At 43.4% G+C, this 26,600-nt stretch overlaps 1 protein-coding gene across 1 annotated transcript; it reads right to left on the reverse strand.

Moving 5' to 3' along the window:
* Nucleotides 1-9,442: 9,442 nt before the first annotated feature.
* LOC130718979 (uncharacterized) lies at nt 9,443-11,032 on the reverse strand. Its single transcript, XM_057569632.1, has one exon. The coding sequence runs from the start codon at nt 11,030-11,032 to the stop codon at nt 9,443-9,445; it is 1,590 nt and encodes a 529-aa protein (XP_057425615.1).
* Nucleotides 11,033-26,600: the final 15,568 nt, after the last annotated feature.

The following is a 26,600-nucleotide window of genomic DNA, read 5'->3' on the forward strand; positions in this document are numbered from 1 at the left end:
TCCCTCTTGAAGTGGCCTGTTTTTCCACACTTCCAACATTCTAGTTTCGGTTTCTTGTTAGAACCGAAACTACCTTTGTTGTTCTAGAAAGCACGCTTCTTTCCTTTGTTTCTATTGTTATCGTTCTTACCACCCTCTTCGATCATATTAACCGAGGGTCCAACAACTTCTTTTCCTTTTCCCTTGTCACCCTCCTGCGCCCTTAGAGATTCTTCTATGCGCAAGTGACTTCCAAGTTGAATCAAAGACAAGTCGTCTTTTCCATGCTTCAAATTGTGTTTGAAATCCTTCCACGAAGGAGGCAACTTGTCTATGATACTTGAGACATATATTGTTTCATCCATCTTCAATCCGTGTTGTGTGAACTGTCCAAGGATTCAGAGGAGTTCATTGAATTGTTCCATGACAGACCTTGATTCAACCATCTTGTAACTGTTGAAATCGGTTACAAGAAACTTTTTACTAGATGAGTCCTCTGCCATGTACTTGAATTCGAGACAATCCCACAATTCCTTTGCAGATTCCACGTTTTGATAAATATCAAATAAGGGATCAGACATACCGTTAAGAATGTGCCCTCTGCATATGTAGTCGTCGTTCTCCCACTTTGATCTGCGCCTTATATTTTCAACCGTGTCATCCTCCAGAAGTTCTGGAATTGGTGTAGACAGAACATACACCACCTTCAACGCTGTCAACATGAAATGCATCTTCTTCTGCCAACGCCTGAAGTCTTGTCCTTGAAACTTGTCCAATTTTCCGAAATTAGTAGTCATCTCCTTGACGGTGCTTCCTCCAGCCATGATTATCAGAATACTTTGTTCGTTTGTTAGAAATTTGGGTATGATAATCCTGGATAACTTCGAAGAATCGTGTTCGTACACTTTCCGAACAAAGTATTTCGACCCTATTCTTGCCTGGGTTCACGAAATCCTTGTTGGGATAATTCTTGAAGAACAATCTGCTTCAGGCAAATGAGAACAGATCAGGAATGTAGAGAGAAATCTCGGTTTTTGTTTCTGTGTATAAAACTGAGGCCAAATAACTCCTTATAAAGGAGTTTGTTTCAGCGGGACCCCAGCCAGGGGCTCCGCCCCTTGGAACCCCGCAATCTAATCGCAGTCAATTATGCGTTGGCTCAACAAGCGTGCACTCCGCACTACCCTAACTCGTTTCCGAGCTTAACGCATAATCACATCGGCCTACAATAAATCACATTACTACTAAAATCCATTGATGATACTAAAATCACCAACACCTCAGATCTCTAGCTCTAACAACTACCCATGCTTCTACCTCTTCCTTTCCTTCTAGATCCAGCAAGGGAGCAAGAACCTGGGGCCGTTCCAGTAGGAGGAGAGCTTCATGGGGCGGATCTGGCCGAGAAGCATCAAGGGCCTTGAAAGACGAGATTTTTGGAGTAGAAGTGAGAAGTGACAACAATGAACTTGATGAAGGGTTTTTATTTTCTGGGTCTTTTTATTTTCCAGTAGGCCGAGAGTTTCATGGGTTTGATGAAGGGTTTTTATTTTCTGGGTCTTTTTTGAAATGAAGGTTATGAAAGAGGATTAAGGATAAATGTTGTGATTAAGAAATATGTTTTTTGTTTGTTTAAAAAAAACCGGAAAACCCACTATTGTGGGTCAAAATGTGGCTTGTGCAAGGTTGCACAAGCATTTCCTTGTGCATAATAAATTCCTCCCATAATGAACAGCACCATTTCTATTGTTGGAGTTTATTTTGGGTAAGCAAATGGGCTATAAGGCCCTAACATAAGAACATAAACTACCGACCCTCAAACAACTAATAGAGGAAAGATCAAAAGTATTGCTCAAAGTAATAGTCTAGAACAAAATCAAAGATCATAGAGAATAGTTAAACCAAAGGCAATTTTTCGCCAAACCATATGTAACACGATTCGCCTCTCTAAGCGTAGGAAACACTTGTATGTCCTCTCCAAGTTGATTGAGTCTACGAAACTCCTAAACCAGATTGAAGGCTGGATGCGTACAAGCACAATCCATATTTAGAATGTGAACAACACTTTGGGAACCAAATTAGGATGATTTTAGTGAAGTCATGAGACTGAGCAAGGTGCAACCCTTAATCACAACCAAAATTTCAGCTTGAAGGACAACCCTTAATCACAACCCAAATTTCAGCTTGAAGGACAGAACAATTACCCTATATTGGCTGAGCAAGCTGATGCATTTTATGAGAATGGGGTGTGGCCTCGCGGACCAAATGCATCTTTCATAGCACTAATTCCCAAAGTAGACTCTCTACAAGGATTGAACGATTTTTGACAAATATCAATAGTGAACTGCATGTATAAAGTAATATCCAAAGTATTGGCTAACAAGCTCAAAGGAGTAATTGCGAGTGTTATAGATGAATGCCAGTTTTCCTTCATATGGGAGAAAAACATGTTGGACAACATCCTTGTTGCTAATGAGGTAATTCATGAAGCGGGGAGGAGAAAACAACCAACATTTGTGTTCCTTCATGAACATTGAGATGAGGTATAGTACCTAAGGTGTAAGGAACGTGATATGAGATTCCTAGAGAGAATGAGAGCGTAACCGCTTAGAGAGAGAGAGTGCAACTGAATTTCAAGTTTGTAATTTCTCAAATGAGCTAAGAGTCCCTTACATTTGGTATCCCTCCCCTATTTATAGTTGGGGGAGTTGGGCTTAGTGCCTCTAAATCATTCTAATGGGTCAGTTGGGCCTCCGGGATGAAGGCCCAAGTCCCTGGTCCGCTCCTCGCCTTAGGCCAGCGCTCCTGGGCGAGGGACCCTGGGGTCTCGCCCAGTCCACAAGTCCACAAGACATCGAGCTCGAAGCATTAGAGCTAAGTGTGTCTTTAAACAAAAGAAACAAGGCGATGGCCATAATTAAGAAGCTAACTAGTGCTAAAAAATAAGGTCTGAAAACAAAGAACAATTGCCAACATGGCTTGGTGATTTAAAGCTTAAAAATCTACAACGCCTCGTCACGCTCCCTTGGCGGCTTGAGTCCACAAGCAAGCTTGTGGCGATGACGCTGGATTTGCTCGCCCTGCCATAGTTACGCACGTGCCCTGAATCATGACTTTTGATATGTGTCGAGCCTGCGCCACGCGTTGCACCCTGAGGTGGTGCAAAGGTTAGCAAATCCATGGAATCTCAACCACTACCTTTGAAACGTCCCTCCGAACCATAGTAAAGCCTGACAATTTGAATTCAAACCAATAAGCTTCAACCGTTGTAACTTTTCATTTAATACGCTGCTTTTGTGTCCCGAAATCCGCGCCACACTCCCTTGAGTGATCATTCCACCTTTGCCATGATGAGGCACAATTTCCCATCCGCTGCTTATCCCAACTTTTAAAATCTCCTTCCCTCACTCATTCACCACTTCTGAAATTCCTACAATCTGCTGAAATTGACAAACTAGCACCCTCTTCCTTTCCCATCTTTACCCTTCCTCCTAGCAAAAGTGACTCCCGAACGCCGAACCAAAGGATCCTCTCGATCCCGCAGCGCCGCTCCCGCATCTCCTTCTCTGGTTAATCCTCCCCCCTCCGGGGGATTCCCCCTTGCTGAAAATGAAAAGAACGCTTTTTGGCACCAAATCTTCGCCACCTTACCCCAATTCATAACTCAAGACCCCACTCAGGAGGCCATCTGCCAACCTTCTGAGCAGTCCACTAACAAGTCTATTGCCGAGACAGCCCGCTAGGCCGGCGGGCTTTGCCACGAGAAGTCCCTCGAAGATGTCCTCATAACCGGTCGGGGCTTGGAAATCCGCCGTCCCTGGCAGCACCGCACGATCGAACAAGGCGTGAAGCAACCCCACTTATTTTATGTTTACGAGTACCTCTTCCTCGACCTTGGGATCAAACTACCCTTCTCCCCTTTCCTCTGCCAGGTTATGAGGGAAATCAATGTAGCCCCAGGCCAACTTCATTTGAACGCTTGGGCCTTCATTCGGTGCTTTGAGATTCTCTGTGACGCCGTCGGTCTTGAAGCAAAAACCTCCCATTTTTTCTACTTCTACGGCGTGGAGCCAAAATCCTTGAAGACCCCGACTCCTGGGTGGGTATCTCTGAAATCTCGTACGGGCCGGTAGCGCCTCTACTCTTACAAGAGCAACATCAAGAAGGGACCTGGGCGCTGGTACTTCCGCATACTCGTGCATCCTTCCTACCCTGAAGCTTTCACCCGCCGGGACGGGACCGCTCTGTTCCCTTTCTACTGGACCGAGAGTCCTCGCGATGTCCCACAACCGTCTGATACATCGCTGAGTGATGAAGATAAAGCCATCCTTGGCTTTTTCGCTGGGCTCCCCATCCTTGAGTGCTCACAGTTGCTTGAAGCTGCTCGCAAAAACACCCTTCGCTCATTTCTAGGAGGAATGAACTTCACCGAAGTCGCGCTCAAGCGCGCCCTAGCTGCTGACTGATGAAAGGATATTTAATGAAGAGGTGCTACTAACTACTATCAAATCCCTTTCAAGACTCAATCGTAGTATAGTATCGGGTTTTGTCGTCTCCACAGGGATTGTGTTGCTACGTATTAATCTTACTAGCTAGATGTTGGATGAATGACTTAAATGTAAAATGTGGGTTTATTTAAATAAAGGAAAAACTATAATTAAAGCGATAAAAGAAGTTCACAGAGGCAAACAAAGAAGAAAACATATTTGAAAAATGAGTTCACTTGATTTACAACTTATTCTCAACAAATATACTTTTATAAGATGAAATTAACATTTAAGATGCCGATAAGAGTTATTCACCCACTAATTTCTTAGCTAAGCGAATCTACCCATTAAGAACCTAGCCTTAATCTCTTAAGCCCTAGTGATAATAAAAGGAGCATTATAGCACATACCTACCCGATAAGACATTCCCAAGCTCTGTTCCTAACTTAAGAAGTTCATGTCCTAGTGGATAGAATTTCTGACTGTCACTCAAGAAATCCTAATAGTTCCTACTAGATAATCCTATCCTAGAGAGGTGAGTATCCCGACTTGTCACTCGGTATAGATCTCTTTTCCAACTCATGATATTCATACCTACGAGTTAATGTCTCCTATTATCACCTAGAAAACCTAAACCCTACCTAAGACATGCCTTTCTTAAGATGACTGATGCAAGGGTGGTTTCTCTCATTTACTAAATTCACACCAACTTCTCAATTGTCAGGCAAATCCTAAAAATCATCATATTGGCAAAAGATACATGAACGTGCAAAGAGAATCAATAACCTAAGACATAGGAATTTTCCCCCTTTTTTATGAACTAAGCCTACATTAACCCATATCAATTTCTCAATCTATTTATGAATTAATATAGACTCTTTAAATTACCAATTAACCAATTGAAGCATTAAACATAGAGAGAAACACCAAATAATGAAAATCCATAATTATAATTGCATAATAGTATATTGAATAAGAAACAAATCAAGTTCTATCATCCCAAATACTAAAAGAGAGTCAAAACACAAAAACAGATAAAGAGAAAAGCAAAACCCAAAATAGAGCGGAGCCTTGGACATCCGGAGAAGCTGCCACCTCCTCCATGGCCCTGACACCGGCCCTCAAGGGCCTAACCTTCCTCTCCACCAAGAAATTGTCTCCAAGCCTCCCAAAGGTGTTTATTAGGTTTTGGAGAAAAGAAATATGAAAAAGATCCCAAAAAAATAGGTTAAAAGCTGATTTTATAGTGATTTTCGTGTTCTGTGCCTATTTTGTCTTTTCTGGCGCAGGAGATGATCTGGTGCGGTCAGGTTCACTGTAATATGGTGCACCCTCGCGTGTCTGTACGTTGGATAGAAGAAGCTGCTACATGGCGCATTCAGACGCGCAGGCACACGATAAGATAGAGGACGTGTGGTACACTGGATTACACCTCCTGCCAGCTACGAATTTTTGCATTTTTTCCTGATTTTCTCTCTCTTCTCATATCTTCTCCTAAAATAACAATAACATAAAATAAATAAAAGATAAAAATAAGATAACAACTTAAAATAAACTTATCTAATCCTAAATTAAACGAAATAAATCGTAATAATATCTAGAAAATAATATAAAATGTAGAAAAATACTAAAACTAAATAAAAATATTAAAACGCATAAAATAAGCCTAATGTGTTCTAAAATGACTAAAATAACTTAAATAATATATTAAAATGCATGCAAATAAACTAAAAAAATAGCCTTAAATCCCGGGTCATCACTGACTCTCTTGAGTTTCCTCCCGTTTTTAATACTAACGGGGTTAAGAGGAAACGTGCTGTTGCGGATGCTGATTCCGAGGTCGTCGCCTCCCCTCAAAAGAAGCGGACCAGAAGATCCGGTGTTGCCCCTTCTTAAACGGTCGTGGCGGCCCCAAACGTCGTTGCCACGGGGTCTGGCGATTCAATACCAGACCCCATCCTTCCGCTGAAGATTGACGAGCCGGCCCCGATGTCCACCGGCGATGCTGTCCAACCTTCCCCAACAAGAAAATACCAAAAATCCAAAAGGGTCGCCCCTGGCTCAAATGAAAAATCGAGGGTCGCGACTCCCTCGCCTCAAAAGTCAAAAAAGAAGAAGAAAACCCAGAGACCCAGGGCTGGCGAAACATCTGCCCCTCGCCAAGACCTGGTGGGCGGGAAAAAGTCAAACCCCACGGGCGATGCGGGGTCCTCGGCCTTTCCTGAGGAAATCATCGCTGATCAACATGCTTCTGAACATGTTCCCTCTGGTGCTCCCCAAACGACCCTCTCTCCTGACCATTCATGTCGTCAAGCCGAGGAAAGCCCACCTAGGGCTTCCCCCGCTCCCACCATGAGTCATGGCAGTGGAGACCAAACCCCTACCGCCTCGCTTCCGCTTCGCCGTTCTTCCCCCGCCGCTAGCCATCCGATTGTTGATGGTCAGACGTGCTTTGTTTCAAATCAGCAGCCCTCCCCTGTCGACTTTATGCTAACTGACCCTTTTCTTGGCAGCATGATAGGAACTGAGAATTCTGACCTTGATGGTGTGGCGCGAGAAGCCATCTCGTGCCTTTTACGTGCGAGGTGTCTCTTCGCCAGGTTTTCGCAGGACTCAGCCACAGCCGCTGAAGTTGAAGAGCTCCGCCAGAGGGCTGAGGGTTACCGCCATGCCACACTCAGAGCGCATGGCGAGCGTGACAAGTTGCTGACCCAGGTAGCGGCCCAAATGACTAAACTGAACAATTTGGGTATCGAGATGAGCTGTCGCGAGGAAGACTTGTCCGCTTGTGAAGAGAGAACAGAGGTGCTGGAGAGCGAGCGGGACGATTTGCGGCAGGAACTGAAGGCCAAGGCTGAGGCGATTGCCGCGGGCAGGGCTGCCTGCCTCGTCAAAGACAAAGAGATCGCGTTCCTTCAAAGTGAGTTGGGGTTGACGAACAAATCTCTCGCCGAGGTGAGATCTGAATTAGAAACAAAGGCCAAAGCTGTTGCAGACGCGAAATACCCTGCGGATTATGAGGTCAGAACTCTCCGGGCAAGGTTGGCGGCCAGGGCTGCTGCTGAGGCCGTGGAAGAGCGTGGTCACGGTTTCTTCATCGCCAAAGCTCAAGTTCAATATCTTTATGAGGGGATTGACCTCAGCGGGACTGGAGCTTTCAAGAAGGTCACCCCCCAGGGATTGGTCGGCCCGGACGATCCCCCAGGCTCCAATGCTGCATATTTTGCGGCTGCTGAAAACGCAGGAGAAGCAGAAGACGTTAATGTAGTGTGAATATTTTGTATTTATTTTTCTCTTACCCTTTTTTTTGTAATTAGTATCACCCCACGTTATTTAATGAAAGTTTGCTGCGATTTCGTTTGTCCATTTCCCTCCTCGTTCGCGCCCTTGTGCCCTTCGGGCTTTGCATTTTGTGCTTGTGTAGTGATTTTGAATGTGTGCTAGCGAAACTAGGACTTTAGCTCAACCTTAGACTGAGGCTTTCTCCTTCACACCAATATTTCCCGTAAGAACAGGTGCGGTCTCGCCGGTTTTATCCCGGCGAGGGCTTACGGTGCTAGGGACCCAATGACCATATAGGTTTACCCAGACTTATGCCTAGTTTTTGTTCTCGCCCATATTTCGGGGAGGTCTCGTTTGCCCATATTTCGGGGAGACTGTTGGGATAAACTGCTTGTCCTCGGACAAGGAGCCTACCCGCACACATCGCCTACGAGAGGTCAGCGATTCGCGCCAGACTTTCGAGAGCAATCCCCAGACATCAAGGTCGTGTTGGGATTGCCACCTTCAGAGAATTTTTTCCACCGGGCGAATGTGACATGTTAGTTGAGTTGCTATCTGGGTAGCAACGGTTCGCGTCGGACTTTCCCGAAGCGATCCCCAGACATCAAGGTTGTGTTGGGATCGCCACCTTCGGGGAATTTTTCCCACCGAGCGACCGTCGTATTGTAGTCCAGCTAGGAGTATTACTTGAGAATATTCTTTTGTATTTGATTTGTAAAAGTTTTACATGGGAGGGTTGCCTCATTAAAAAACTCCCGTGGCGGAGAAAAAGAGTGCATCTTTATTTTTGGTCCTAATTTTTGGTTTTGTTGCTGTGTCCTCGTTCCTGCTTCCTTTGCTGCGTCCTCGGCCCTGCTTTCCACACGCTTCCGCTTCCAGCCCCTCGGGTCAAAGTATCATCCCCATCGCCACATCTTTCGAGCCCGACGTGCTCGCTATCCACTCATCGTTATTTTTGGGCTGGCTTCCTTCCATGCCCGCCTCGTAACAATGAGGAACTTCTCCTATCTAGTCCTTCTGCTTGTCGCGCTTGGACGTCCCTGGCTTGAAAACTACCTAACCCACAGGCTTCCAATATTTTGACTCTCGTTTTGCTTTACCCGGGCGACGACTCACTAGGCTCCTTTTCCTTGCCTTCCTCTTGTCCTTAGACCGCTCGCGCGCCCTATTATATCTTTTCTCGCCGCTGCCCTGTTGGACGATTCTCTGACCCATTCCTTGAATCGTGATTCCTTTTCCCTTTTGCTCATATCGCCCTGAATTCGAGAGATTCGGTCTCCTGAACATCAGCAGTTCCCAGAGTTCTGGGTCTTTTGAGCTCCAACTGAAAGGTCAAAGTTTTCCTCTACCAGCTTTTCTAAGCGTCTCTCTTGACTAACCGTGAGCCTGGGCTCGATCGCCAACACCCCCCTGCTGAATTTATACGCTTCTAAATCTGCGATCACACTTGCCCAACGCTCCTCTGCATGCGCGTCCGTGAACTGTCCATCCTTGCCCGTCCTGCCATCTATCCTGACCTGTCCTTGGTTGCTCCCTGATTTTGCTATCCTCCTGTCAACCCCTGCTTCGATCCCCCTTGCCTGCCTTGATTACCTTGGACGACCTCAACCTCATGACACCTGTGTCCCTCGCTAGCTCCTTTCTTTCCATACAGGCTGAGACAGTTGTTGTAACATTCTCTCGCCCTCCTTTGATCAACTTCTCACTTTTTCACTTATCAGCGGATATTTAACCGCCAGGTGTGCCTTCGAAATTACTGCACAGAGGCGATTGAGTGTGTTCCGTCCAATGATGACGTTGTAGGATACCATAACCTGGAACACAAGATACCTTACGTGGAGTAGCTTGGCATTATTGTCGATACCAAAGACTGTGTCCAGATCTACATATCCGCGTACCCAGACTTGCTCGCCCGAGAAGCCTACCAATGTTCCTGTATAGGGCATCAAATCTTTGTCCGTCAATCCTAATTGATCAAAAGCATCGTCGTAGATGATATCAGCGGAGCTTCCTTGGTCCAAAAGAACCCGCCGCACATGGAAACTGTTAATCCTCATCATTACAACCACGGGATCGTCTTTGTGTGTCTTGATCCCTTTGAAATCTGCCGACGATATCACAATATCAGGATGCTGGAAACCGAATGGAGTTTCATACTGTTGCACTGATGTCACTGCTCTCACGTGCCTTCGCCTTGCCGACGCTGTGTCTCCGCCCCCGCCGAAGCCACCTGCGATTGTGTTTATTGTCCCAACTGGCGTACGTCGGCGGTCGTCTCGCCTGAGGTCATCCTGCTGACGACCTCCTTTGTACCGGCTCCCTTGTCGTCGTTCTCCATTCCACCGACCGCCACGATCGTTCATCTGCGATCGTCCCACTCGAATGAGCCTCTCAATCTCGTTCTTCAGGGTAAAGCAATCTCCCGTGTCGTGGCCCGCCGAGCGGTGATACTCGCACCACTTCGTTTTATCCAACGCCGCTCGGGGCGGGTCGGCCTCTTTCTCGCCTTCCTCAACCGCGTGGGTTGCCTTGACCTCTCGAAGCAACTCCGTCAAATGTGCATTTAGACTCCTCCCAGACTCTTCTCGCCAGCGAGGGTCAGCTTGATGCCACGGTCTGCGGCGCTCAAAATTTTCTCTCTTGGGGTACAACGGCTCCTTCGCAGCCTTCTCTCCTGTCCTCACCTTCCTGTCTCGCTTTTTGCTGCCCTCTCCTCTCTCCTTACTCCGTTTCTCTTCTGGCGAAGCGTCCTCCTGTTCGCCGTCTTTCTCCTTTTTCGCGCGCCTTCGCTTGAAAGCATCATCCTCCTCTTCCAGAATGTAGGTGTTTGCTCGCGTCCGGATCTCCGCCATGGACCGAGCCGGCTTGCGGCTCAGCTTGCTATTCAGCTTCCCCGGCTGCAACCCGTTCTTGAAGGCATGCTCACAGGCGTGTGGCTCTGACTCCTCAATTTTTACTGATGCTGCGCTGAATCGTTTTACGTACTGCTTAAGAGTCTCGCCCTCGGATTGGCAGATGTTGTAGAGATCCTCGATTGTCACTTGCTTGGTTTTACTGGCGGAAAACTGGACAAGGAATTTTGATGAGAAGTCACGGAAATTAGTGATGGACCCTCGGGGTAGCGTGGTAAACCACGCCATGGATGTGCCTTTGAACGTAGCTGGAAACATCCTGCACTTCACAGCGTCGGAAGCGGCACTGATCACCATCTTTGTATTGAAATATAACATGTGCTCCTTGGGATCAGCTTTCCCGCTATAGGTTTCAAGGACAATATTCTTCATGTTATCTGGTATAGCGACCTCCCTCACTGCCGCTGAGAACGGCTCGAATTCAGCTACGGCCTCCGCTTCGCGCTCCCCTTCATCCTGCTGCTCGGAACGATAATATTCTAGCCTTTCTTGTAAATAATCGTTTCGCTGCCGTATATCATCAACGCTACGGATCAAGCGCCTCCAATCTTGGTTGGAGATCGGTGCCTGAGGTGTCGGAGTCTACTCCCCCGAAGCTCTGAGTGAGCGTGCTGGTGATCTCTGCTGCTTCGGTGAAGTTGGCGGAGAAGGTAACAGAGGCGTTGGAGAAGGAGGTGGAGGTGGTGGTGGAGGAGGAGTTAACTGATCGGTTTCTTCACGGCAAACTTGCTCGCGTCGCGACCTACCTCTCACGAGACGTGGAGGCGAACCGCGCCTCCGCTCCTGATCATCGTCGCGTCGTTGACGATGTGTCTCCATCAATCTTGGTTAGTGAACCGGAGAACTTTAAACGAAAAACTGAAAACTGAAGAAAATTCACAAAGAGAATCGAACTTCTCTAAATCCAATCGCGATCCACGTAGTCCGGGAATCAAAATCTACCGTTCCCCAACGACGACGCCAAATGTTCCTTCATGAACATTGAGATGAGGTATAGCACCTAAGGTGTAAGGAACGTGATGTGAGATTCCTAGAGAGAATGAGAGCGTAACCGCTTAGAGAGAGAGAGTGCAACTGAATTTCAAGTTTGTTATTTCTCAAATGAGCTAAGAGTCCCTTACATTTGGTATCCCTCCCCTATTTATAGTTAGGGGAGTTGGGCTTAGTGCCTCTAAATCATTCTAATGGGTCAGTTGGGCCTCCGGGATGAAGGCCCAAGTCCCTGGTCCGCTCCTTGCCTTAGGCCAGCGCTCCTGCGCGAGGTCCCTGGGGTCTCGCCCAGTTCAATTTGTGCTGAAAACTTATTATGAAAAGGCTTATGACTTAATGAATCGAGACTTCTTGATTTATATGCTTAGAAGATTGAACTTTGGCGAAATATGGGTGGGGTGGATTAGAGGGTGCTTGAACTCTGCACAAGTTTATGTTTTGGAAAACGGAAGCCCAACAAAGGAATTTAGAATGAAGAAGGGAATTAGGCAAGGAGATCCCTTGGCCCCTCCTTGTTGCTAATGAGGTAATTCATGAAGCGGGGAGGAAAAAACAACCAACATTTGTGCTGAAAATTGATTACGAAAAGGCTTATGACTCAATGAATCAAGACTTCTTGATTTATATGCTTAGAAGATTGAACTTTGGTGAAAGATGGGTGGGGTGGATTAGAGGGTGCTTGTACTCTGCATCAGTTTATGTTTTGGTAAACGGAAGCCCAACAAAGGAATTTAGAATGAAGAAGGGAATTAGGCAAGGAGATCCCTTGGCCCCTTTTCTATTCTTAATTGTTGAAGGGCTAAACGGATTACTTAAGCTTGCGGTTTGGAAGGGAAAGTTTTCTCCATTCAGATTTAGATCTGCAGGAGGTCCTAAAGTCCCATCACAACAGTTTTCTGATGACACCATCTTTTTTGGAGAGGTAGTGCATCACATATTTGCAATAAAGTGCATGTTAAGTTGTTTTGAGCTGGTCGCAAGATTGAAGGTTAACTTTTTAAAAAGCAAGATTTTTGGGATAGACATTGAGAATAGGTATTTACAGAGCTATGAGTTCATGCTATGTTGCTAGCTGATGCAGATCCCGTTCTTTTACCTTGGCGTACTAGTGGGTGGAAATCCTAGAAAACCTTCGTTTTCGGATCTAATCATCAACAAAATACGTAAAAAAAACTAACGAAATGAAAACATAGGCATCTCTGTTTCAGAGGTAGGATATGTTTGATTAAAGCTATTTTATCTTCACTCCCTCTCTATTTCATGTCTTTCTTCAAGATGCCACCTAGGATAGTGGCAAAATGTAATAGTATCCTAAGGAGGTTTCTATGGGCAGGATTGGATGGCTAGAAAAAGATTGCATGGGTCAAGTGGGAGAGAATATGTAGACCGAGAAGATAAGGGGGTGGGGAGGTTTGAGTGGAACTGGGTGCTACTAGATAGAGATGTGATAAGGATTAAGGAACTTAAGAGGTTGATTGGGAGTTTTTCTCCCAAAATGGGACAGAGCGTTAATTATGTGTGGACAAAGGAAGGGTCATGTATTTACTGTGTTAAGTCAGCCTATGAAGTTCTCCAAGGCGAGTCTGTGGAGGTGAAAGGGAAGCTGTTCAGCAAGCTCAGGTCGGTCAAAGCTCCATCGGGCATGATAGCTTTTGCGTGGAGGGTTCTAATGAATAAAGTGCATACCATACTTGATTTGGTGAGACATGACACTCTTCCATCTCGCGTTGGGATATATTGTATATTTTGCCTTAATGATGAGGAATCTTTCTCTCATTGTTCTTTAGATGTGCAGTGGCCTGAAAGATGTTGATGAGAATCTTTTGGTGGATAGGCGTTGTTGGTCAATTTGCAAGTGTATAGAAACCTCCGGGTTTTAAAATATCGAACCACAGGGATTGTGAGTGAGAATTGTGGATTTAAGCCTAAAGTTTGCAAGTTTTGAAAACAGTAAAATTCTGAAATTGATTTTGATTGTTGATGACAAAGGATTTGCAAAAGAGCAATATTGAAAGTGTTGAAAATAACAATTGATGAAAATGCCTTGGGTTTTTGATCATCTAATCCACTCTAGTCTACCTATCCTATGCATGTGAAACCTTGATTTATCCCTTGTTGCTTTAGCCTATGTACTTACTAATTGATTCCTCACAAAAGTAATTCTCCCAAATTGAAAGTTAAGCCCAATTCCTTGTGTACTCAATCATTCATTTGAGGTTTTAAAGCATTCATATTCAGGCCAACAAAACCCTGCCCTCACTCTATTCCTAGAAGCAAGCATAGAAGGATTTATTCCAATTCATATCCCTAAATCATAACAAACTTCCATTTGGTTATAATCTAGCCTATAGTAAGGGTGCACCAAAGCTAAACATGCATAATGGAACTGAAATACAAGGTTAATCAAGAACTCATGCATAGAGATAGGATTTAGAAAACTAAAGCTTCATAGAATCTCTTAAACCCAAAGCATAAAAGAAAACTAGCCACTCATGGCTAGAGAATTCATACAAGAAAATGTTAAAAACCTGAGAAAAATTACAAGTTGGAAGCCTCCCACAAGCCCCAAGGTTCTCCTCAGCTCTAAAACTTAATCCAAAATGAGTAAAAATATCTAAGTCCTCAAAGAAATTGGCTAAAACCTTATTTATAGACAAAATGAACGAGTCTGGGCGCTCAGGCGCCAATTCAAAGCATGCCTAGGCGCCAATTCCAGAAAGCTTGGAAAATGTAACTGGCGCCTAGGCGCTCAAAGCTCGCTGGAAAGACTTTTTAGCTTCTTCATAACTCCTGTTCAAGCCCCTTTAAGCCTTCCTTCAATTTCATGCTTCTTGACCTTCCTTCTCCTTTAGTTTCAGACCTGAAAGCTTAACCACCAAGCAAAGGAAAATATCCAGAAGCTCAAAGAGCTTATTAGCAAAGAGGACCCTCAAATAACATAAGAAAATCATGCAAGTCCTAAACTTACTTAAAATGCAAGAAAAGTCCATATAAAACTACAAAATTACCAAAACAAAGTCAAGACACAAAGAAAGATAAAAATGCATGAAACACTACATGAGACTCAACAAAAAGACTCAAAACAAACAAAGAAATGACCCTAGAAACACTACTAAATTAGGGTCATCAGGCGTGACTACAATGCTATTAGGGAATGCCGAGGATCTTTTCTTGCAACACGGAAAATGTGTGTCGATTGGTAAGAAAGCTTTGAGAGCCGTGAATCTGATAAGGACTGCCACTATTGGATCCATCAGGTATTGGTGAAATTGAGTAGTGTTTCGGGGTGAAGTAGTGGATATTGAAAGAATTGTGGACATGGCTCAATTCAAGGCATGGTTGTGGTTAAAAGAAAGCAAGAGGGGTTTCTTTGCATCTGTTTACCAATGGAGCCTGAATCTGTGCCAGTGCATCAGAGCCTTGTAGCATGTTTGCTATGAATTTATGTTGTTAGCATGATCTGTTTCCTTGGAACCATGTGGTGGGATTAATGTTTACTGAAGAGGATTTCAGGGTCCAATGGTTTCTATTCTTAATCATATAGGCATTGACTAGTTTTTCTCCTTGGAAATGTGGACAAAGAAACATCCTAGTCCAAATCCAACATTGCTCAAACTCTAGTAATCGTGTCTCTAGCCCAGAAAGTAACTACATCTCCACGACTCTAGAGGACCTCCACCACATTTAAATAATTAGAGGCACATAAAACCTTCTTAAAACAAATTTCCCAGCCATGTTTCAATCTCAATTCCTCTACCAAAATTTCTGCTAAGAGCGCGTTGCGACCATAGATAGCCGCCACTCCTAAAACCCAGTGTCCTACCCCATTGTGTAGAACCGCCCCACATTGCATCCTCCTCTTCAAAGGATTCCAACTTCCATCCACCGCAGTATGCAGTGTAGGAACCATCGATGCAGCAAGAGAAGGTTGTGTGCCGTGTGTCAAACGCTGACCGAAATACGTGTGCGCAGATGGCCAACACCAGCAATTATGAGCATCAAGAAAAATCTGTCGAAGCGCGTAACTCATATACCAAGATTTCTCCTTAAAGATATGGTTGTTTCTCTACTTCCAAGACCACCAAAATACAGCTACTGCAAGCGTGTTATGCCTTTCCAAAAGTATATTTGAGAACCATTGTTGGAACAGTTCATTAACTGCAATTGAGGGAAGCATCGAACGGAAGTGAGACAAGAGGGAGGAGGAACCTGAGCAAATACGAAATAGATGATGCACATCTTCGATCTCCAAAGGATAATGGGGACAAGAAACTTAGTTATTGAGATGATTCAGGTGCCTTTTGGCATTGGTGGTTAGAGCTGCCTTACAAACAAGCCATAGGAAAAAACAATTTTTTTTTCCAGCACTTTGCACTTCCAAACACCATGCCAGTAGTACAGTGGATTCCCTTGAGTATGGTTCAGAGTTCTAGCAAGCAAATCATAGGAGGATGCCATGGAGTAGTATCCATCATGTGAAGCTTTCCAAAGGATAAGTTCTGCACCCGAAGGATTAGAAGGCAAAGTACCTTGTGTTATCTCATCTAGGACCTGTTAGGCAAGTACCGTATGCAGCTCCATAAAGTGACACTGACCATTTCTCCATAAATTCGAAACCTTCAACCCAGTACTCGAAATATGAACAAACAGTATCCGATCAAAAATCCTCTTCGTTCCAAGCTAATATGTATACGAGAGCAAAGATGTACCATCCACGAGATACGAGACGTATCCTTGGGCCAGTTTGTCCTTGGCTTTCATGATGCCTTTACATTTATATATGAATCTTTATACTTGTATCTACTTGCAAGCACCAGGCTGGTAGGGACATACTTCTGAGACAAGGCTCTCACCTAAGGCTTATCATGCAACAAATTATCTACTAGTTTTCCTAGCTTATCCACATTGTTCAGTCGAGTACTACACACGCCAAGGCCCCCCATAAGCTTGAGGCAAGCAATTTCCCGCTAAGGAACAAGATTCCAGCTACCGTTTTGATCACCCCTAGACCAAATACAATTGCGGATCTGCTCGTCAACAAGCTCACCAACTGAGTCTAGAAGCCACAAAACCAACATGTCAGAAACTAGGAGGGAGAATGGGACTTATTTAGCAGGGCATAGATGACCTTCTCTATTCAGCAATTAGTTCTTCCAAGATGCCAAACAGATATTAATCTTATCTATAATAGGCGCAAAGTCAGCCATCATTACTCTCCCTTTAAAGAGAGGGAGTCCAAGATATTTGCGCAAATTGATAGTCCTTGTGATACCTAGAATAGCTTAAAGCTCCTATTAAACACCTTGATGAATTGTGTCTATGGAATTAGATCACGGTTGACTATATTTCTCCTGTCTTCTACTGAAAGCTCGAGATATATTCCTCTTCTAAAGGAGAGAAATGTAGTCAGTAAAATACATTTATTGGGTAGTGGACAATGTGCACACATATTTTATTTTGGTTCACCCAAAGTCAGAAGGTTACGTCAAGTCCTTGGCTTCCGCCAAGCTTTTCACTACAATCCAAGTATCAATGACTTCTCCTTACAAGTATTCTCAGGCCTTCTCCTTAACAAGTATTCTTTTACCATGCCTCTTCAGGCACATACACAAGTATGCTTTGCCATGCCTCTTCAGGAACTAACAAGTATTATTTCACATTCATCTTCAGGAACTGATAAGTATTATTTCTCATGCCTCTTCAGGCACTCACAAGTATTCTTAGGACCTATTATTGTACAAGCCTCTTCAGGCTTCCCAAAACTGAATTTGGGTTACATGAGGTACGATTCATACATACTAAAGAGATTCTTTCAGATTTAGCACAAAACATTCATCTCTAAGAGTTGTATAGGATAGAGCTGATAGAATAAAAGTGCTCTCAAACCTAATCTCTATGACTTAATCAACCAGTAGAGTGAGAGTTGAGGACACATGATCATAGTCACTTTCTGCTTTTCTCTCTAAGGCTTAGAACTTATATCTTTTCTTTAGAGCCCTTTTTTTATACCTTTTTTCACTCTTTATTTTTCTATCATAGGCATAGATAATATTTATTTTTCACATGAGCCTTTTTTCTCTTATACTCCACTCTTTCTCTTTTTCTTGAGGTCTTCAAATACATAGTCTTGCTTAAGTAGAACATCTGCTTCCAAGAGCTGTATGAACTGACTACATGCTTCTTATATTTATGAACAATTTTTAAGCTTGTGTAAACCCATGTAGGTCATGTACTCCATGGTCATTTGAGTATACTCCCCCACAACTTGTGCACGGTGTATCTTTCACTATTTCAATCTTCTAACTTTCATCTTCTCCTCTTCACTCTGTTTCACACACAATCATTTTCATTTTCATTTTCTCTCGATCTCTATCTTTTTCTCTAGTTATCTCTCTTTCACTTTCTCATTCACAACCCTTTCGATCTTTTTCTCATCATTTCATTTGTATTCAGTCTTCAGCATATGATCGTTGCAAAGCTGGTATCTTATTGGGTAGTTTGTAGATGGTCTTCTTGTAGATGTTAGAGAGTGAAAAAGAGCCATTCTTCCCACAAGTACTATAAGAAAAGTTTTTTTTGGCTTGTGTCAGATAGATGAAGACTTAGTAGTACAAAGGTAAGCTTTCAGCATGTCTTCATCGTCCATGATAGCTTTGAATTGTACTTATGTTACTTCTTTTCCAGCCATGAGTGTTCAGAACTGTGTTGACCCTAGAAAGCTTCTTGACTGTTGATGCTAAGTGTCAGGTGTGAATTTTCTCCTTTTGGAAAATAAGTGTTGTAACATCCCTAAATCTCCGGGGTCACTTTATTAATCTTTTTAAAAAACGTGGCTAAATTTTAGCCGAAATATAAACCTTTTGGAAACATAGCTAACAAATAAAGAAGTAGTAACTGGAGAAATAGACTGAATAATTTATTTTATTAATAAAAGCTTTGGAAGCGTACAATGATTCTTTCAAATTACAACATAATAATTAAACTAGTGTTCGACCGCCCCCGAGCCAAGACAACAAGAAGGTCTCTAGGTTAGGTCCGAACCCTATAAACAAACTCAGCTCACCCCCAAGTACAGACTCAATTATCACACTCAATACCCGACTCATAGGCCGCGTGCCCTCCAAGGCCTCCTCCAACGCTCGCATCCTATCGTCTTGCTTCCTCGGCTCTCGCCAATCCCATAGCTGAACCATCAGTCCCGCGGTCGATGTCTCGAGCCTTGTTGTCGTCCACATCAAGCAGGTATAGGGTCGCATCTTGACTGATCACACGCATGTAAGATCAAGTTTTGATCTAGTAGTACAACTCTATGTTTTGATGATTACAAGTTAACCTTTTGATATGAACAATTGTGGTACTCTAACGTGTTTTTCTGAGTGTACTATTTACAGGCTCTGACCTCAACTCAATCTCACACAAATCAGAAGCACTGTGTATAAAGAGTGACCCAAGCAACGCTTTCGCATTCACCATGTTCAGTATGAACAGTGGAAAAGCTTCAGAAGTTCTGAAGCTATACAAACTCTGATGTGGACTCAGTCGCTAGAAGCTCTGAAGATCCAGAAGTTATGATAACCAAGAAACACTGAAGGTTCAGATGTTCTGATGGTGTAGAAGACTCTGAAGATCCAGAAGCTGAATAGTGGAAACTCTGAAGTCCAGAAGCAAGAAACTCTGAAGGCCATGTTCTTCCCTCTGAGTTCAGAATCAGAAGATACAATGGTCAGAGGATCTGTGCTTTCCCTCTGACTCTGATCAACCGGCTTCACAAGTTCCAATATGAAGTATTCCCCTGATCAGAAGTCTCCTAGGTTAAAAGGTCAAGTCGCTATCCAAGTACAAAAGCAAGTGTACCTTCCTGACGACCTACCTAACGTTCTCAGCCACAGCAGAAGCTGGATTTTCCAGAACTGCCCTCCAACGGTAGCATTTCCCATGCAACGCTCAACCCTAATCCTTGGAGTATATATAAAGGCTGAAGATTGAAAGAAGCGGCGAAGAAACTAAGTAGAAGCAACATACACGCGCAAGACATATTCAAAATATTCTAAGCTTTCTTTCATCTTGAAATTCATTGTGTTTACTATAAGCTTTTTAGAAGCACTTTCTTTGTAAACAAGAACTTCATATACAGTTGTATAGTTTGCCTTTAGGAGATCAAGGTTGATCGGATCCTAGAGAAGACTAAGAGAGTGAATCTTAGTGTGAGCTAAGTCAGTGTAATTGTTAGTCACTTGTAGGTTTCAAGTGCAGTTGTAACCGATCGTGAGTTTGCTAAAGGCATTTTTGATTCTCTGAAGATGTCTCATGAAGGAAACAAGAAAGTCAAAGAATCAAAGGCATTGTCTTTGATCCAAAAGTATGAATCCTTCATCATGGAGCCAAATGAGTCCATTGAAGAAATGTTCTCCAGATTTCAATTGCTTGTAGCTGGCATACGACCTCTCAACAAGAGCTACACAACAAAAGATCATGTCATAAGGGTCATCAGGTGTCTTCCTGAAAGTTGGATGCCTTTGGTGACTTCAATAGAGCTCACGAGAGACGTTGAGAATATGAGTTTAGAAGAACTCATCAGCATTTTGAAATGCCATGAGCTGAAACGCTCAGAGATGCAAGATCTGAGGAAAAAGTCCATAGCCTTGAAATCCAAATCTGAAAAGGCTAAGGTTGAGAAGTCAAAGGCTCTTCAAGCTAAAGAAGAAAAATCTGAAGAAGCATCAGAAGATTCTGATGAAGATGAGCTGACTCTGATCTCCAAGAGACTCAACCGCATCTGGAAGCACAGGCAGAGCAAGTTCAAAGGCTCTGGAAAGGCAAAAGGCAAGTATGAGTCCTCAGGCCAGAAGAAGTCTTCAATCAAGGAAGTCACATGTTTTGAGTGCAAAGAATCTGGACACTACAAAAGTGATTGTCCAAAGTTGAAGAAAGACAAGAAGCCAAAGAAGCACTTCAAGACCAAGAAGAGTCTGATGGTGACATTCGATGAATCAGACTCAGAGGATGTTGACTCTGATGGTGAAGTCCAAGGACTCATGGCCATTGTCAAAGACAAAGGAGCAGAGTCAAAGGAAGCTGTTGACTCTGACTCAGAATCAGAAGGAGATCCTAACTCAGACGATGAAAATGAGGTATTCGCTTCCTTCTCTACCTCTGAACTGAAACATGCTTTGTCTGATATCATGGATAAGTATAACTCTTTATTGTCTAAGCATAAAAAGTTGAAAAAGAACTTATCTGCTGTCTCTAAGACTCCTTCTGAACATGAGAAAATTATTTCTGATTTGAAAAATGAAAATCATGCTTTGGTAAATTCTAACTCTGTGCTTAAGAACCAGATTGCTAAGTTAGAAGAAATTGTTGCCTGTGATGCCTCTGATTGTAGAAATGAATCTAAGTATGAAAAGTCTTTTCAAAGATTCCTAGCTAAAAGCGTGGATAGAAGCTTAATGGCTTCAATGATCTATGGCGTAAGCAGAAATGGAATGCATGGCATTGGCTATTCTAAACCAATTAGAAATGAGCCTTCTGTGTCTAAAGCTAAATCCTTGTATGAATGCTTTGTTCCCTCTGGTACCATATTGCCTGATCCTGTACCTGCTAAAGTTGCTAAACATCCTCTTAAAAAGGGATCTTTCTCTATGACTAAATATCATGCAAATATTCCTTTAAAATATTATGTTGAGACACCCAAGGTGATCAGAACCTCTGGGGTAACTAACAAAAGAGGACCCAGAAAGTGGGTACCTAAGGACAAGATCATCTATGTTGCAGATATCCTTGATAGCTCCACTGAAACACCAATCATGGTATCTGGACAGTGGATGCTCGCGTCACATGACGGGAGAAAAGCGTATGTTCCGAGAGCTGAAACTTAAGCCTGGAGGCGAAGTTGGCTTCGGAGGAAATGAAAAGGGTAAAATTGTTGGTACTGGTACTATTTGTGTAGATAGTAGTCCATGCATTGATAATGTTTTATTGGTAGACGTCTTAACACATAACTTATTGTCTATAAGTCAATTAGCTGACAAGGGTTATGATGTTATATTCAATCAAAAGTCCTGCCGGGCTGTAAGTCAGATCGATGGCTCTGTTCTGTTTAACAGCAAGAGGAAGAACAACATTTATAAGATCAGATTATCTGAGTTGGAGGCTCAGAATGTGAAGTGCCTTCTGTCTGTTAATGAAGAGCAGTGGGTATGGCATAGACGGTTAGGGCATGCCAGTATGAGAAAGATTTCTCAGCTGAGCAAGCTAAACCTTGTCAGGGGCTTACCCAATCTGAAGTTCGCTTCAGACGCTCTTTGTGAAGCATGTCAGAAAGGCAAATTCACAAAAGTCCCTTTCAAGGCAAAGAATGTTGTCTCAACCTCAAGGCCGTTGGAACTTCTGCATATCGACCTTTTTGGACCAGTGAAAACTGAGTCTATAGGTGGCAAGAGATATGGGATGGTTATCGTTGATGACTATAGCCGCTGGACATGGGTAAAGTTTCTAACCCGCAAGGATGAGTCTCATGCTGTGTTCTCTACCTTCATTGCTCAAGTGCAAAACGAGAAGGCTTGTAGGATTGTGCGTGTCAGAAGTGACCATGGTGGAGAGTTTGAGAATGACAAGTTTGAGAGTCTGTTTGATTCCTATGGAATTGCACATGATTTCTCTTGTCCCAGAACTCCTCAACAAAATGGTGTTGTTGAGAGGAAGAACAGAACTCTTCAGGAGATGGCTAGAACCATGCTCCAAGAAACTGGCATGGCTAAGCACTTTTGGGCAGAGGCAGTAAATACAGCATGTTACATTCAGAACAGAATCTCTGTGAGACCAATTCTGAATAAGACTCCTTATGAATTGTAGAAGAACATAAAACCCAACATTTCTTATTTTCATCCTTTTGGCTGTGTTTGTTATGTTCTCAATACTAAGGATAGATTGCATAAATTTGATGCTAAGTCTTCTAAGTGTCTATTACTTGGTTATTCTGATAGATCTAAAGGTTTTAGATTTTATAATACTGATGCTAAGACTATTGAAGAATCTATTCATGTTAGATTTGATGATAAGCTTGACTCTGACCAGTCAAAGCTAGTTGAAAAGTTTGCAGATTTAAGCATTAATGTTTCTGACAAAGGCAAAGCTCCAGAGGAAGTTGAGCCAGAGGAAGATGAACCAGAGGAAGAAGCTGGTCCCTCTAACTCACAAACTCTGAAGAAGAGCAGAATCACTGCAGCTCACCCTAAGGAATTGATTCTGGGCAACAAAGATGAACCAGTCAGAACCAGATCTGCCTTCAGACCCTCTGAAGAGACCTTGCTGAGTCTGAAAGGATTGGTGTCCTTAATTGAACCCAAGTCCATAGATGAAGCTCTTCAGGACAAGGATTGGATTCTGGCCATGGAAGAAGAACTGAATCAATTCTCCAAGAACGATGTTTGGAGCTTAGTGAAGAAGCCTGAGAGTGTCCATGTTATTGGAACGAAATGGGTATTCAGAAACAAGCTAAATGAGAAAGGAGAAGTAGTCAGAAACAAGGCAAGGCTAGTTGCTCAAGGCTACAGCCAGCAGGAAGGAATAGACTACACTGAAACATTTGCTCCGGTAGCAAGACTGGAGGCAATTAGACTGTTGATCTCCTTCTCAGTAAATCACAACATAGTTCTACATCAGATGGACGTAAAGAGTGCCTTCCTAAATGGTTATATCTCAGAGGAAGTCTATGTTCATCAACCCCCAGGTTTTGAAGATGAAAAGAAACCAGACCATGTGTTCAAATTGAAGAAATCACTCTACGGTCTGAAGCAAGCTCCCAGAGCATGGTATGAGAGACTTAGCTCATTCCTTCTGGAGAATGAGTTTGTAAGGGGTAAAGTAGATACAACTCTTTTTTGCAAGACTTATAAAGATGATATCTTAATTGTGCAAATTTATGTTGATGATATTATATTTGGTTCTGCTAATCAATCTCTATGCAAAGAATTTTCTGAGATGATGCAGGCTGAATTTGAGATGAGTATGATGGGAGAATTAAAGTACTTTCTGGGAATACAAGTTGATCAAACACCAGAAGGAACATATATCCATCAGAGCAAGTACACTAAAGAACTTCTGAAGAAGTTCAATATGCTGGAATCTACAGTGGCCAAGACTCCAATGCATCCTACATGCATTTTGGAGAAAGAAGATAAAAGTGGTAAAGTATGTCAGAAGCTCTATCGTGGAATGATAGGTTCACTTCTATACTTAACTGCATCTAGGCCAGACATATTATTTAGTGTTCACTTATGTGCTCGTTTCCAATCAGATCCAAGGGAAACCCACTTAACTGCTGTTAAGAGGATCCTAAGGTATCTGAAAGGCACCACTAACCTTGGCTTGATGTATAAGAAAACATCAGAGTATAAGCTTTCAGGTTATTGTGATGCTGATTATGCTGGAGATAGAACAGAGAGAAAAAGTACTTCTGGAAATTGTCAATTTCTGGGAAGCAATCTAGTCTCATGGGCAAGCAAGAGGCAATCAACCATTGCACTATCAACTGCAGAGGCAGAATATATCTCAGCAGCAATATGCAGCACTCAGATGCTCTGGATGAAACATCAGCTGGAGGATTATCAGATCCTTGAGAGCAATATCCCAATTTATTGTGATAACACTGCTGCAATCTCGTTGAGCAAGAATCCTATCTTGCATTCAAGGGCAAAGCACATTGAGGTAAAGTATCACTTCATTAGAGATTATGTGCAGAAGGGCGTACTTCTTCTGAAGTTTGTTGATACTGACCATCAATGGGCAGATATCTTTACAAAGCCCTTAGCAGAGGATAGATTTAATTTTATTCTGAAAAATCTAAACATGGACTTTTGTCCAGAGTGAAGATGGATCAGAACCTCTGACTATGATACTTCTTGATCAGAAGATGTCTAGTCCAGAAGGTAACTCAATCAGAGTGTGTGTGCCCACTGGTACTGACTCTGAAGCTGAGACAACAACACGTGTGTCAGAATTTCTGATGCATAATTCCTTGTGCCCGTGTGACAGTCTGTTATGACTGCGTGTAGATATGCTTATCTCCTGTGTGTGATTGTGTATTTTACTGTTACTATCTATCTTTAATTTTCAACCGTTGATCTTACAGTGCTTTTTGAATCAACAACGGTTATTTGATAAAACCCACTATACACACACGTTCTCGTTCACTTCCGGTTTTCACTCTCGCACTCTCTGCTTTTCAAAACCGCCTCTTTCTTGATTTCTCTCTCGATCTCTCTTCATCCTTCAAACTTCATCTTCTACCTCAAACCTTCAACCTCTTCAAAATGGTGAGACAAACCAGAAGATCTACTGCAGATACACCTCAGTTCCCTCACATGGAAGTTGGTTTGGCAACGGGTCAAAGGGGCTCTGAGAACCCGGCACAAGAACAAGTTCAAGCTCAAGAGCAGATTGTTCCTATTGCAGAACGGGGCTGTGCCGTTCACTGCGTATTTGCCCCTGAGGAACTCCAAGTCCTGGCAGAATGGAGATTCAACCTCGACAACCTGGCTGCAAATGGGTTTGATCTTCGTCCTGAAGTCCAAGCTCAAGGTTGGGGAAACTATTTCAATCGACTTCGAGGACCGGTGTATGAGAAATTGGTAAAGGAATTCTGGAAGCACGCAGACTGCGATGACACTCAGGTGGTCTCTCACATTCTTGGCAGGAAGATCATTATCACTGAGAAGTCATTCGTGAATCTGCTAGGAGCAGAAACTGCTTATGGGTATCGGTTCCAACTGACGGAATCCAAGCTGAAACCCATCACCAAAGACAAAGTCAACAAGGCCCTGTACACCACCTTCAAACCGGGCAAGACGAGTTACAAGGTGATGGATCTTCACCCCAAACTCAGAATCTGGCACAAGATCCTGCTCAACTGCATCAATCAGAGACCGAAGGGCAGTTCCCCAGATTACATCAACTTCAACCAGAAGGCGATGCTGTTCTTCATTCAAGACAAGGAGAAGATCTGCCTTCCCTACTTCCTGTTCTCCTACTTAAAGGAATGCATCCGGAAGTCTCGCACCACCGCCTCCATCAAGTCTGCAATCAAATACATCCCTTTTGGGAGGCTGCTCTCAGACTTTCTCATTGAAAGCAACTTGGTGCAAGATTTGATCGATGCTGGTTGCACAGAGGATTTGAGCACAATTGTCAGTGATGTCTTCACTGCAAACTCCTTGAAGAAGATGGGCTTAATCCAGAAGAAGATTGCTCCTGCTCATGAAGACTCATCTTCTGAGATCAGAGGAAGAAGAATGCCTCTGAATGACTACCCTCTGTGGACTCAAGCAGACCATCCTGAAGCCATCAGATGCTATGTTGAAGACCTCAGGGCTCAAGGATTCGAGATTGACCTTGATGATCTCATCAGCAGACTACCACCAGCTCCAGAGTTTCCTTCTCCTCCCAAGAGGAAAGCTCAGAGGAAGATGGTTCTGGACGAATCTTCTGAGGAATCTGATGTCCCTCTGGTCAAGAAGACGAAGGGAAAGCCTGATGATGGTGATGATGATGATAGTGAGGATGGTCCTCCAAAGAAGAAGCAGAAGAAGGTCCGAATCGTGGTGAAGCCTACTCGGGTGGAACCAGCTGCTGCAGTGGTCAGAAGGACTGAACCTCCTGCCAGAGTGACTCGATCATCAGCACATTCAAGTAAGCCTGCACTTGCTTCTGATGATGATTTGAATTTATTTGATGCACTCCCTATTTCTGCCTTGCTTCAACACTCCTCAAATCCCCTCACTCCTATTCCTGAATCCCAGCCAGCCGAACAAACCACCTCTCCACCACATTCCCCAAGATCTTCCTTCTTTCAACCTTCTCCTACTGAAGCACCTCTCTGGAATTTGCTTCAGAACCCAACCTCTAGGTCAGAAGAACCAACATCTCTCCTTACCATTCCGTACGACCCATT

The sequence above is a fragment of the Lotus japonicus genome, chromosome 5 (genome assembly GCF_012489685.1).
Source record: "Lotus japonicus ecotype B-129 chromosome 5, LjGifu_v1.2".
NCBI classification, from domain to species: domain Eukaryota; kingdom Viridiplantae; phylum Streptophyta; class Magnoliopsida; order Fabales; family Fabaceae; genus Lotus; species Lotus japonicus.

What these genes read in the sequence shown, in the direction of transcription:
- LOC130718979 (XM_057569632.1), bottom strand. Translation starts at nt 11,032, where the DNA reads ATGAAGAATATTGTCCTTGAAACCTATAGCGGGAAAGCTGATCCCAAG.